The 13,823-nt window shown below is 45.3% G+C and overlaps 1 protein-coding gene across 3 annotated transcripts in view; it reads left to right on the top strand.

Moving 5' to 3' along the window:
• LOC119442985 (serine-rich adhesin for platelets-like) overlaps positions 1 to 13,823 on the top strand; it is a 100,642-nt gene that overhangs the window by 49,873 nt on the left and 36,946 nt on the right. For 2 of the 3 annotated variants that reach the window (XM_049662494.1, XM_037708085.2), the window contains 3 exons: positions 102 to 269; positions 2,715 to 2,897; positions 4,674 to 4,806. In XM_049662494.1, coding sequence (XP_049518451.1) covers positions 102 to 269; positions 2,715 to 2,855 — 309 coding nt within the window. In that variant the 3' untranslated portion in view covers positions 2,856 to 2,897; positions 4,674 to 4,806. Of the gene's footprint in view, positions 1 to 101; positions 270 to 2,714; positions 2,898 to 4,673; positions 4,958 to 6,173; positions 6,229 to 10,847; positions 10,981 to 13,823 lie in introns of those variants that run through there. The other variant, XM_037708087.2, reaches the window with a different exon arrangement.

Below are 13,823 nucleotides of genomic sequence, written 5' to 3'. Positions count from 1 at the left end.
AGTGTACAGTGTGTGCCTGATGCTGGACTGGATGTTCGTCTAGTTTGAGAATCTAATGCGGTCACAGAAGCTTTATTTTGTTGCTTGTCCTTGTTTTGCAGCAAGAGTGCAAGTGTGGGAGTGACAAGTGTCGAGGCTTCATTGGGGGCAAAAGCCAGCGCCTCAATCCGCAAGCTAAGGACAAGACCAAGGAAGGCACCAAGGGCACCTCAAGCCGTTCAGTTCGCAAGCAGCAGCGGGCGCGCCACCCGCTGCGCCGGAAGCGGGAGGCATGTCTCATCTACCCTTATTCTATCATGCCAGTTTCACTACTTTTCTAGTCTTTTGCAGTCACATGCTGCGAAAACTGGAATGGAAGAAATGTCCGTATTATCTAATGTCTGTGTTATCTGAATAATAAATTATATATGGACAGAGAAAAAAAGTAAATAACTACTGTTTATTATGCCAATGTACCCCTAGTTTGTGAACAAACAGAAAATTAGAGAGGAATGTCACAGCAAGGTTACATCAGCAATGCTCGTAATGCCGTCCCAAGCTTTCAGGTTGCCCAGTGGTTCGAGCTGTTGATGAATCATTGTATGTGCCCACAAGCATTATCTCTGTTGGAACGTCACGGCAGCTTTCTATTATAGTTGCGCAAACAGCAAACCGACTGTATGTCTCTTGATGCTAACCACAGCCAAACCTACACCCAACTCTCCAGCTGAGGGCAGCCATTGAAGATAATGGCCAACTCCTGGCTTTTGTTAACATCCTGAAAGCTGTGAAAGTCATGCGAATGCCATTGCATCACTCCTTGGTGGTACACTACAAGCTTAATTTTTAATAATTTGTTACCTACATTACACCTGAGGGCATTACTGTAGGGGAGTTACAAAAACAGCAAGATTTGGTCTGGCCAAGTGAGATAATTTATTGCATCAGAGTGGTAGAGATATAGAAACACATTCTCCAAATGGAACATAATACATAAAGAGTTCCAAGATTACAAATTACTCTGAAAATAATAATAATAATAAAAAAAAAACATGCATAGGGTAACACTTAGCATTAACAGAAAAACTGAATACAAATATTTTGTTTAATGCAGTGGTTCATTATACATGAAAAGAAGTTAAAAAAAGAAATGTGCTAGGACAATAACTGCACATGGCAACTCAGCGTGTCAAGAAAATCTGTGTGTGGGAGGCTTGTATGACTCCATAGGGAGTTCATTACATTGCCTTATCATGTGCAGAAAAAATGAATTTTGATGAAGATATGTTTGTGCTGCATTTTTCTTTACCTTTAGTGAGTTGGTATACTGTAGTAAAACATATGTTGGAGGGTGAGGCTAATCATCTCTGTGGACTGCACTGCAGTTTAAAAGTATGTCCTGGAAGACAAGTAATTTGAAGAATTGCTTATTATGTTGATAGGTCAGACCAGTTTAGCTGTTTCTTTATTTCAGTAACACTACATGGGTATCTGTACTGTTTAGTTGTAAATCAGGCTGGACGGTTCTATATTGCTTCAAGGACAGGTCAAGGAAATACAGTTCTGTATTGCTTCAAGACTCCGATGGTTGCAGATTCGGTTCTCAAATCATGCACTGCATATTCAAGAATCAGCAGGACGAGTCTTCTAAGACATTTTTGGGTGCACCATCAGGTCCACACTATACATATAAAAATTAGGGGTTTGCGAATGATGATTTTCCCGACCGAATCAAATCCGAATTGAATAGGGCCAGAAGCAAATCGAATCGAATAACAAGTAATTTTCAAATAATGAATAGCATTTATCACAATTAAATATACACCTCCAGCTATACTCAAAGTTAGCAAGTTTCCGTCATTACATAGTAAGTTATGAAGCGTTGTTTACTAAAAGCACAAGTGGAGCATTAGGAGCAAACAAGCTGTTTCTTTGAATGCACAGGGCTCCTCAGAGAGTGCAAATGATCACTGTATAACCTGTCTTCATGGCTACTTAAGTGATGTAGCCTGCACCTCTTCGCAAGTTCTCATGTTTTATGTCAATGCTATGACCGGGGGGGAGGAAAACTTGCTGTACTTTTGCTCCAATTTATTGTTTAATTGGGCACAGTTGATGTTTTGAAATATTCTAAAAGTACTCGAGAAATATTTGCATTTACAAATAGTGTCCTATTCGATTTGGTCTTCGAAAGTTTCGAGTATTAGCACACTCCTAATACAAATGTTTTGAAAAAAGAAAATTGAGGCAGCAGCTAATTTTCTATTTTGTTTTACTTTATGAACATTACAAACGCATGTGCAAGATTTGGTTACACGCAGCAGAAAAGTTCTGAATTTTCTATTTCCTCCTCAAACATTGTCAGCCACAGTTTTCTCAGGACAGTTTTCCCAACTGTGTGCTGTGTTTTGTTACCACAGTAGCCTCGGCAGATGATGCAGTCAACAAAGCAGCTGTTTCACCTAAAACTGTTCCCTTCATTTTCACGTGACTGACAAAATGTAGCAGTGGCCTCTCATGAAACCTTCTGTGACTTCAATGTAAAACGATTGCATTGCAGCTGTTAGCAACCACTTGAGTCCACAATTGAGGCTCTTGTGACAGTGCATGCACAGCGGCTTGCAAGCGATATATCACTGATGTAGAGCTTAAGCAGAACTTGTGGCATTCGTGAATGTTTTCTGGTAACTCTAGTAAGGTGCTCCACTCACAGGCTTCACATTGTTTTCAAGCAGGGAACCAAAGGTGAAGGCTGCTGCAACGGTAACAGAGCCCACAGTGACAGCTCGGCTGAGCCAGCTCCAGCTGAAGCCCCTCTCACACCAGCAACGCTGCTTTGTCCAGAAGCACCGCTGCTTCCTGTTGCGCAATTATGACCGTGCCAAGCGATCCTGTGCCAGCAGGCCGTCGCGCGACCGGTGAGTGGTTACACTGTACTTGAAGGCTTGGTATCAGAAATTAAACCAGCATGCATTGACCCCTTAAGGGCTCTCTTCTCCCCCCTCCCCCAAAAAAACTGTACCATTAAGGCCAAACTGCATGTACGCTTGGTGGCGCGCGATACCTTGCACTGGCGCACCTTTGCATGCGGAGATGGTGCAGGACAGATCGTACACGTTGAAGTGCGGCGCGAGCTTGGATATCTGCTTCAGCATTTGGGCAAACGCAAGGCACGCTGCAGCGAGCTCTCGCGTACCAGCAAGCTACGTGTGGTTTGGCCTTAATGGCTTATTTTACTGACATGATGTGCTTCAATAACGTCGTTAGAACACAGAAATATGACTTAAAATATGTGGAAATCCAATTAAATAAAAGCGATGATGATGGAGTGTCTACCATCATCTGCGCTGTTAAAAGAAATGTTTTAGTTTCCACTGTGCAATAACATGCCATCCTGAAAATGACGAAATACCCACAATAAAGTGGGTTCATCATAAGCCAAAAAGTGACATTTGTTCATGACGAGCTGCGTTCGCCGATATCCCTTAATGGTGCTGCCTTTGTGAACTTTTTTTTCTGTGTTGCTTCTCCTTTGCTGCTTGCACAAGAAATTTCTAGCTTTTATGGGATGCAGTCAAATATGTATGTTCCTGGACAGTGTTTCAAAGCAAAGTAGCTTAAAAAACAGTAGGTATTGTCAAGTTTTGGAGCCTTGGGTAGTGTATTTAGGTTTCTGGAAAAAGGCTACCTTGTCATTAACTAAATGCTGCGCACCAGACAGTTGTGCTATCAGTACCCAGTTCTGTGGATTATTAGCTACAAATGTTGCTGTCATCTTGCCCTGTAAGGGACAAGCTACATAATTTTGTAACCATAAATGTGATACTCAGCTGCATTATGTTACCCAGTGAAAAAAATATCAGCACAACCTTTGCTGATGTGCATTTGCCTGTCACATACCTCAGAAGTCACCAGGATTATTTATCCTGTCATCTGATCTATAATTTGCGTAAAGTTTGTTAGTTTCAGCCTCACTGAGAAACTTCAGGTTCGATTGAGGTCGACTCCTGGGTGCTGTTTAGGGCAAAACTCGACTTCCTGTGCGGCCGTCAGCAAATCATCGTGACTGACTGATGTTGACATCCTGCAGATAAGAACTGTGACCTTTAAAACACGCAGGATATCTTTATATCGCATGGCAGCTTAGAAACGGTTTGGAGAAGAAAGTGAAACTCTGTGCCGAAATCTGACAAACCGAAGTTGGCTTTCATGTCAGTGCTGCTTCCAAAGTTAAAAAACTTGGCACAGATGCATCAGAATCGGTAGTAATGTGATGTTTTCATAGATGAGCAGTAAGTGACGTGTCACCATCTTGCGAACTACGAGTGCTCATCGCGCTAACCATGGCCCTTCTCCGAGAGGCTTTCTTTAAAATTCCCGGTGCACCGGAACAAGTAAACAGAAAAGTGAAACTGAATAAATAGTTCCTGGATAACCCAATCGCGCCAGCTGTCTAAGAGCACCTGGAAAGTGGAAAAATACGAACTTACAACCATCGATAGCGGGCTATCGATGGGGATAGGCTCAGGCAGGAAAGTGTTGAGTGTAGTTTTAAACACGCATGCACACAAACAAACAAACAATGCATTATATCCAGGAAAAGGTGGTATTGCCAGTGACGATCGCTCGAGAATGTTGCGCAAAAGGGTGTCTAACAAACCTTGTGCAAGTCCCACATGTGCTTATGTGTGCAGGCAGTCGCATGGAACTGGGTCTGACCTAGTGGCAGCAGGTGGCAAGAAGCAGTCTGCACACCCAGCTGGCCTGGGTGCACATGTGGCTGCATCCACCAGTGGAGTGGAGGAAGAAGAAGAGCGGGAGGAAGAGGCTTTCAGGACACAGTTCACTGCGCTCAATACATCACGGTCAGTGCGCACACGGCAACTGGCCCGTGCACAGGAGAACACCCAGCTGGCACGAACAGCACGTCTGGCACAGGTCTTCCGAGACATCTGCAGCTCTGTGCTAGCCTGCAAAGGTACCAGAAGTCTCAGTGAGAATTTTCTGATGCCTTTTTTACTGTCTACAGCAAGTGCACTCCCACTGATGCACTTTCCAACGAAATGGCAATGTGCATAAGACGCTACCCTTGCACAACTTTAGAGCTCATATTGAACATTGCAAATAAACTTCCAATGTGTAATACAGTCACACCTTCATAAAACAAAGTCGGCAAGTTGGCACGTTACTTCGTTATATAAAAATTTCGTTATATAAAAATTTCGTTATATTGAAATTCAAATATTTATGCAAATACAGTTAAACCTCGATATGACAAAGTCAGTAAAATCGGAAATTTGGTTCATTATATTGAAAGTTCATTACATTGAAATTCAACTTTTCATGCAATTAAGTACATTTGCTGATGAATTTTTCTTACCGGGGAAGGGGCTGCAAAATTTTCCGAGTTATTGGGCCATTGGAAAAAGCTAATTTTAATGAGAAAAAAATTCATTTTGTTGAATTTGAGGGTAGGCGTTATCTTGACATTGGCGGTACGAAGCGAAGCCAGCCATGCAACAGCACAAAGGTCACTTCGCTCACGGCTGCAGCGGCCCTTCCTCACGCCAGCGTTTGACAGCGCGTGTCCGCGCTCATTGAGTGTGATGTGTTCATGTTTGCCTTTGGGCTGCTGACACCATGCTTGTTAATATATTTAATAAGCGAATGTTTACAAGTTCATAGAGACGATAAAACTACTATTCTTACGTTGTATAGCTGTCTACTAATTTGCTATCGCAATCGATACTTCGGCTTTTGGGCGAAACTATGACTTTTTTCACATGTAAGAATTAAAATAATATTGTGTGCAGTTGAACACTACTCCCATTTGACAATTTTTTCTGGTTTCCAGCTCTTGCGTTTTCCGGCTCTTAGTTTTTTTTTTTTACGGTCCCGTGAAAAACGTATCAGCGGGGTTCTACTGTAATACAAACACATCACACAGCAATTTATAGCAAGACTAGGTATTCCAGAGCAAGGAATTCATTGTGTGCATGCCATTAATGTGTGAATTCCGTTTTTGATGTGCCTGACCTAAATCAATTGAGTTTCGTGTTTGTTTTAATCCTGCAACAAGTGTTAACTTTAAAGCAAGCAGCCGCTGGATGTATGGTCTCTCTCTCTCTCTCCTTTCTTTTTTTGTGTGTGTTTTTGTGTTTTCCAAGTTTACGCACATTTTGCACTGTTTTCAGATGAGAACGGCAAGGTGCTGTCAACACCATTTGTTAACCTGCCATCAAAACGAAAGTGAGTTTGTTTTTATTACATCTGATGAAACAAAACTTGCCTATTGTTGTGTTTCGAGTGAACGTGTCAGTAACACAAGCGGAAAAAAGCCGGTTTTACTTTGCGTGCATCATTTTTATATGCTACTGCAGTGACGTAATGTCTATAGGCAGTATGCTGTTGCTCGAGGTGGTGTCATGAGATATGCTTGCTGCTGTCGGTTGATGACACACTTGCATGACGCAGCACCTATCATGTTTCCAATGGCCACTTGCGAATTTAGTCAGGTGTGCTTATAATAAACCTCGGTTAATGAAAATTTGGCTTATTCACTGCATACTGTGCGTATCCCACGATCATATGCATAGAGGTAGGTAGGTGCAGAAAATAGCCTTGTAGCCTCCGCTGTCCCCTGGGAAAAAATGCTGTTCTTTTTCTGTCTGTCTTTTTTTATCTTATTGTTTCTATGTGTCTCTCTCTGTCCTCTTGTCTATTCTCTTTTTGATGGCTAGTTCTTTAAGCTGGAATGTGGCCAGCGGTAGTGCCATTAGTAACATGGTAAAGCTTGTGTGAAGGCAGGAGCAATCCCCAGTTCACGAAGTACAGGCAAGAAGGGTGGTGCAGCATCTATGAATGGCACCCCCCTTTCTTATTGGCTTGTGGCTGATACTTCACCACCTTACTGGCATAGTTTCGAATAAATCTGTGTGGAAAGCATCTTTGTGTAACTTAGCTTGTCATTTATTTGCCAGTAATAGGTTGAGCACACCTCCCATAAAAGGCTCTTTGAACAGTATGTTCATTGCCATTCTATTACTGCAGAAATGGTATTAAACAAAAACTATGTCATGGCCTGACATGGTGGGTGGTACCCAGACTGCCCCCTTCAGGCCAAACGTTCAGTTTTTGATCTGTTTGCCTGCTTCATGGGAAGTGACTGGTGTTACAGACCTTCACTTCCCTTCATCTTACCGTAGCAGCCAAGTTTGGGCTATATTTTTATGGCTATGGTCACACTCCATCCATGCGCTGCGCTCACGACCGGTCGTGGCTGCGCTTCGGCTGTAGTGTACTAGAATACGGTTGAGTGGGACGAGCGGCTGAGGGGGCGCATTCTTTGCAGTAAGGCACCCAATGTGTTAATATACTGTGGCGGCGCTGCGATAGAAGTGGATTGGGCCGCATCAAGGTCGCACCGTTGGAAACTGCTGGCTATACTGCTCAGCAGGGTCAGTTGTACTACTTCGCGCGCTGGTTTTTGTGTTCAGACCGCTCAAATGGTGTTCATAATTGCATATGACATGTATTTATGCCATAAGAATAAATTCCTTTCATTCTCTTCTTTTTTTATTTTTTTTTTTAATGCCGCTCGGTGATCTTTTTCGGTCTTCGGGCCGGTTTCGAGCCGGGCTTGGGCTGGGCTCGAGCCTAAGGTAAAGGGGTGGCGGGCCAGGCCGGGCGGGTAACGTAGATTTTTTCCGGGCCTGGGCCGGGCTCGGGCCTCGCCATAAAGCTTTTGGTCAAGTGCGGGCTGGCAGCCCAACAACGTAAAAACGGGCCTGGGCTGAAAAAAATCGGCCCGTGCAGTGCTCTATTAGGCACTATCTCCGAAAAAATCAAGGTCTTTCATTCAACAGGTATTTCGCTACGGAAATTTAACTGCAAGCACTACAGTTGGGTGTGCCGGGCTGCGGCTGCCGATGTTCTGGGCTGGTTAGCATCGTCGTCGCTTTCAGACTCAAAGTCCGACGAAAAGTCAGCGTTCCTCTGAATCGCTGCTATTTGATATATCGATAAGATCAGCTGCAGAGGCAGTGCAATTGCGATATCTGCGATCTCCCGAAGCGTGCGCGCCGTTTCCGGAGCCGGACATTTTTGAATTCTGCTTTGACGATCGCGAAACTCCAGAGCACGTTTAAAAATCACCGCTTGGTGGGAGAAAAGTGAACTGCTTAGAAAACAAAAATATGGTTTCTCCTCTTTCACGTCCTATGGTGCAGTGTGTCCGTGAGTGGCGCGGAAGGTCTCGAAAGCAGCGTTTCAAACCATCGATAGTGGGCGGGAATTTTTTTCAGTCTCCTTTGACGATCGTGAAACTTCGGAGTGTGTTTAAAAATCACCACCTCGCGGGAAAAAAAGTGAACTGCTTAGAAAACTAAAATATAGTTCTCCTCCTTCACGTCCGACAGCGCAGTATGTCCGTGAGCGGCGCGAAAGGTCTCGACAGCGGCGTTTCAAACCATCGATAGAGGGCTAACCACGGTGGGGCTAACCATGCCCAATGGGCGCGGTACTTAAGGCACACGGCCGACGCACGCACCGAGTCAGAACGAAACTACCGTTTGCTGCAACAAGTGCAGACGAAATTGCGGTTGCTGTCTATGCCATCATGGATGGCAACTATGCAGCTTTTTAGGCACGTAGCCGACATACGTATTGAGTCAAAACGAAACTACATTTTGCCGCAACTGCTGCGTAAGAAACAGTGGCCTTTATCGACGCGATCATAGATGGCGACTATGAAATTCCTTGGCCAACGTGTTGTTATGCGCGGTGGTAAATGCAATAAAGGCACAAATAGGCACGATGCGTTCAGGTCGTTGCTATCATTCACGTACGATTTTCGCTGACGACTATGGCGGTGCGGACTCCGCCGCTTCGTTTCCATTGGACGCTAGTGCCATTTCTGCTGTTATGCATCGCACATTTCCGGCTCTTTAATGCTAAAACGTATAGCCTTCGAGATTTATGGTTGATGTATGGCAGCCATGACGTAAAGCATAGCCTTCGAGATGTGTTTTTGTACTGACCGTCTGTGCTTGTGGCTGCTAATTAGGGAGCGCCGAATAATTCGAAAATATCGAATACCTGAGTTCGAATCGAAGCGAATAAGTAATAGAGAATAATTCGATCGAACATTCAACAATACCGAATATTTGCCCATCCCTAGTTTTTTTGCGTTCGAAATTTCAGACTGTTCTGATACATCGACTCTATGTGCTACTTGGCGGTGCCACAAAGGCGTCCGAATTATCGGGCGTGTCCGAAAAATCGGTTGTTGACTGTATACACGCTATAAAACAAAAGTTTAACAGGGCAGTTGGTGTTGCCATATCTTATTAAAAAAAATTACAGGGGAACCACACCTAAGTGGGCACTGGTGGGCCAATTGCTCAAAAGATTTCAGCCTGGTCTCTGCAGGATGCAATATCTTGTGGCGTCTATTCTTCGGAAATATCTTGAGAAGACTTTGAATGATATTGAATATTTAGGGGTTGGGAGCTTTTTACGAAATCAGATTAATGTGGCACAGGAAGCTGTTGAGAGCATGCAACCACAGTGTAGACCGCTTATAACGTAAGTCGCCGGAGTCGCGAATATCCGCACTATAAGCGGTACCGCACTATAACCAAAGCAACAATTTTCAAGGCCCACACATATGCAAAACAGGTGCACCAAGCCGCCACGTGTATGCGACAGTCGAGGAATGCGGCTAGAACGTTTGCATTCAATTTACAGTCAAATCTCGTTAATTCGAACCAAATCACGCGGCGGCGCCTCCGACCAGCATTGCTCCAGCACCGTCATTGAGTAAAAGCGTAGGAGTGACCCTTGAATGTCGCGCGCGAACAAAAGAAAGAAAGAAGAAAAAAATACGCGGCGGAAATTTCACCCTCTCTCAAATGGCAAGGTCACCGATTCTGCGTTGCGCCGGAACATGCGTGTTCTCACGCATGTTTTTAGCCATGCTACCGTAGCCACGCGAAAAAAAATGCACTGAACCCTTCTTTCTCTTTTATGCTTCCTCTACTTTCTAGTCACGTGTTGACCTTGCACGCTGCGGGTACGGCGCAGAGGGAAGCAGCGGCGCTGTCCCAGGCTGGCCAACGAAACTGCCCACGCCGGCAAACGCCCGCTTCCCGATAATGGCAGAAAACGAAACTTCTGGGAGCTGGCGCCGGGCCGGCTGGAGCGGCGGCGCCTGCATGGCGGCGCGCGCGCACGGGGACAGTCGAAAGTGAGGGAGCTACGAGGGAGGGCGAGGGGAGCCACCGAAGCAGCGAAGTTGCCGAATCGAAATCCGCTTCCCTGCCGCCCTCCTCCCTTACATTCCACGGTCTCCGCGTGCGCCCTTTGCCATGCCGTGCCGTGCCGGCGCCGCCCGCTCCCTGAAGTTTCGTTTACTGCCGTTATCGTGAAGCGAGCGTTGGCCGACGTTGGCAGTTTCGTGGCCCTCTCTCGCTATTCGCGCTGTGATATTTCACGACTCGCACTCAAGATTCTGGTTTCAGCCTCACTGGCTGTTCGTTTGCACCACGTGCCCTTCTCCTCCACTTCGTCTCTCTTCCTCGAGCACTCCTTGGGGCGCCTGTTTGAGGGGAGCGTTCGCCGTCTCCGCTGACTTCCGTACTCCCAGGCAGCCGCACTGTAACCGGTATTTCGTTTCCCGCAACTGCACTATAAGCGATACGTGTATACATGGAGTGCTATGAGAAAATTAACGGGAGTCTGAAAAGACCGCACTATATCCGGTCCTGGACTATAAGTGGTTATGTTATAAGTGGTCTATACTGTATGTTGCTTTTGGTTTGACATGTTAAGAGGTATTGTAATGCTCAATTTTAACAATTTGTTCACAGGTGCCCGGACTACTTTGAGAAAATCCACACACCAATTGACCTCAACAACATTGAGAAGAACATCATCACAGGGGAGTACAAGGACCTGGAGACTTTTGCAGCTGACTTCAATCTTCTTTTTGACAATGCTGAGGTTTGTTACAGAATGTATACACATTTTAGCATTTGCCTTATTCAGACGCCTAGTTAGTCTTTAAAGGAAACCAAAATGCATTGTTACTTTACCTTTGACAGAGAAAGTATATCTAGCAGCACTGTCCTGCAAAACGTTGGGGTGTGACTAAAGCAAGAAATGAAATGGTGAAAGGGTTCCTGAACCACCCCTCCTCCGCCTTGGTGAAAAAAACACTTTCCGCGAATAGCACATGCTGCTGTGAATATCTCAGACAAATATTGACATTGTGTGCGGCACGTGGAGCACACAAGTGAAGCACGAAGTCGATTTTTTTTTTTTTTCAAGCATATTCTTTTCAAACGGGGCCTTCTCCTCACCCATTTCCAAACTGCCGGCAGTTTGCATATGTTGTCATATGCGTCATATGCAAGATTCCCCCTAGACAGCTACTATTGGCTTATAGCTAACATCAGTCAAGAAGGATGTTTGGATCAGTGTTCTTTCTCTCATTGTTACTGTGCATATTTATTGACGCAGTTTAGTGAATGAGCTGAAGTAAGCAAAAATCTGCATTTTGAATTTTGATAAGAATTGCGTACTTCTGGAAGAAGCCAGCTATTGTCTGTTTATGCATGGCTGCCATGCAAGAACTAAACTTTGGCCACACTGCTTATCGGTGTCGTAGCTGTCAGGTGTCACTAATTTCAATTGATTTTGAAGACTCAGCTAGCCTCGTACCACGCTTTAGGTCGGACCACACGCACACATGCCAGGATGCGCTCGCTCCTGGTTAAACACCTTGGCAGACATCGCTTCGTATTGATATTTTGACAGCGCTTCAAAATGCAAAATTTGGATGTGGCTACTATCCGTCGTTCAAGCTGTTGCAAGACAAAGCTGGTGTACACCACGTAGCACGGCCTGACTGGAGCACGTGAGTGCAAGCGTGCACTCCAGCTTGCATGTAGTTGTGTCTGCTGTGTAGCGTACGTACCGTGGCAGCTGCGGGGTGCCGCGTTGAGCCCGCTCGCTCAACTCGCTGCGGCTCGCTGCACACGACGGCGTGCACTGAGTAGTCTCTGTGCATTACTGAGGCTCCAGGCGCGTGGCAAGCTGGCCCTAGCGCCAACACCTGACTGGCACGGTTGTCTGCTTCCCGAGATGCTCACCTTTGAGGTGTGTTGCCATCACGGTTGAAACTCCTTATGTTAAGAATCCTTTCTAGCGAGTCTGCAGTGTGGCATTCATCGCTTACTCGATGTGGGCGCTGCTGACATACTCGCATGAGCGAACGTAGAGATGGATGTTTTGTTTGACTCTCAGAAATTGTGGGATTGCTGAGAGATAAATGCGAAAGGAAATGTGCTCCTTGCTACTTGGTGCAAGAAAACACAGCCGTGCGTATCTGCCTGGTACACTGTAGCACAGCAAAGAGATGCGAATCAAGTTTGAACTGCGCGCCACGGTGGCATTCAGTAGGCAGAGCATTGTGGGCATCATCGGGCTCCTTGGTAACCTTCGCAGTGCTTGCCAAGGGAAGCACCGCAAAAGTGATCAAAGGTGATCTTTGATTGCCAATAACTCCGCTTCTGCTGAACGCATTGAAGTACTTTTTGTTGAAAAGTATGACTGAAATAGTTTAAACTTTAAATGTATTTCTCACCGTCAATAAACAGTTTTTCAGGGCCCCTTTAAACAGCATCTAAGCAGACAATGTGTGCATCTGGTGGTGTCTCTATGACGTAAGTCCCAGTATGCCGTGTTCGTGATTTTTTAGCGTGCCGGGGGCAGCTGCAGGTCAGAGCTACGTTGCAGTCTGAGCGTCTCACAAAGGGGAGGGCTTGTCGTGGCACCCTGCGGTGGCTGCAATCAATATTCCGCGTATATTCTGCATCCAACAGTCACTAGAATTAAGATCACCTCTTAAGATCTCTCTTCAGGAAAACAGACTTGTCTCTTTTCTGAACATAAAACTACTGTGTAGTCTTGTGCATGTTAACTCTTTCCTTACCACGGCACTAGGCATCGATCACCGGTGACTGAAGTTCTTGAGCACCTATTTAAAAAAAAAAAAAACGCTGCGCTCCTGGACTCGAAAGCACCATCTCGGTGATTGTATACAAAGTATAGTTTCCGTTTCTGCGCGGTTCACATTTATACCCCGAGGTGGGGATATTTAAAGGGTGCGTGAGCTCAAAGGTTGAGGCGCACTTGAGCGGTGTGATGGCGTCGACATCCGGTACCACGCGCACTCAAATGAAAGCAGTTTCGCTTGATCCCGACGATCCTTGAAGCGATCTTTTGGACTTCTCGAGCAGCGATGACTCGGACATCGATGTCGCGTCGTCGGAGTTTAGTTTGGATGAGGAAACTTCATCAGATCAGCCGGGAACATCAGCTGTTACCCACCGGCAAGTTTAGTTTCCGACTCCCGTTTTGTTTATTGATATCTACAGCCGTTTCAATTGCCCTGTAGGTGTCCAAACTATTATTTTCTTTATTTCTGGTGTGTCCACTTCATTTGAACAACACGTGCTGCCACCAGTTTCGGCCCCAGAGAGATCTGGGCATTGACCTCGGGATGACACTCCGTAGGGGTCCGAAGCGGCTGGCGAGAGCTCTCTATTTTTGTCGCTTGTTCCTTACGGCGGAGGTCGTTCATGCTTTATATAAACACCAACAAATATGCATGGACGCATATCCTTGACAAACTGATGTAGATAATTTTTTTCTCTGACGATGTAAGTCTATCATTAGGAAAGTTTGCCGTGAATTTCATAAATTATTTGTGTTTGGTAATTTTTATTACATATTTTGTAATTACTGTTTCTTTTCCGAAATGTACTTTTGAAATGTGCGTG

This window comes from Dermacentor silvarum, chromosome 2, assembly GCF_013339745.2.
Source record: "Dermacentor silvarum isolate Dsil-2018 chromosome 2, BIME_Dsil_1.4, whole genome shotgun sequence".
Lineage (NCBI taxonomy): Eukaryota > Metazoa > Arthropoda > Arachnida > Ixodida > Ixodidae > Dermacentor > Dermacentor silvarum.
Note: the sequence above shows the minus strand (reverse complement) of the source record. Positions and strands in the feature narration are given on the sequence as shown.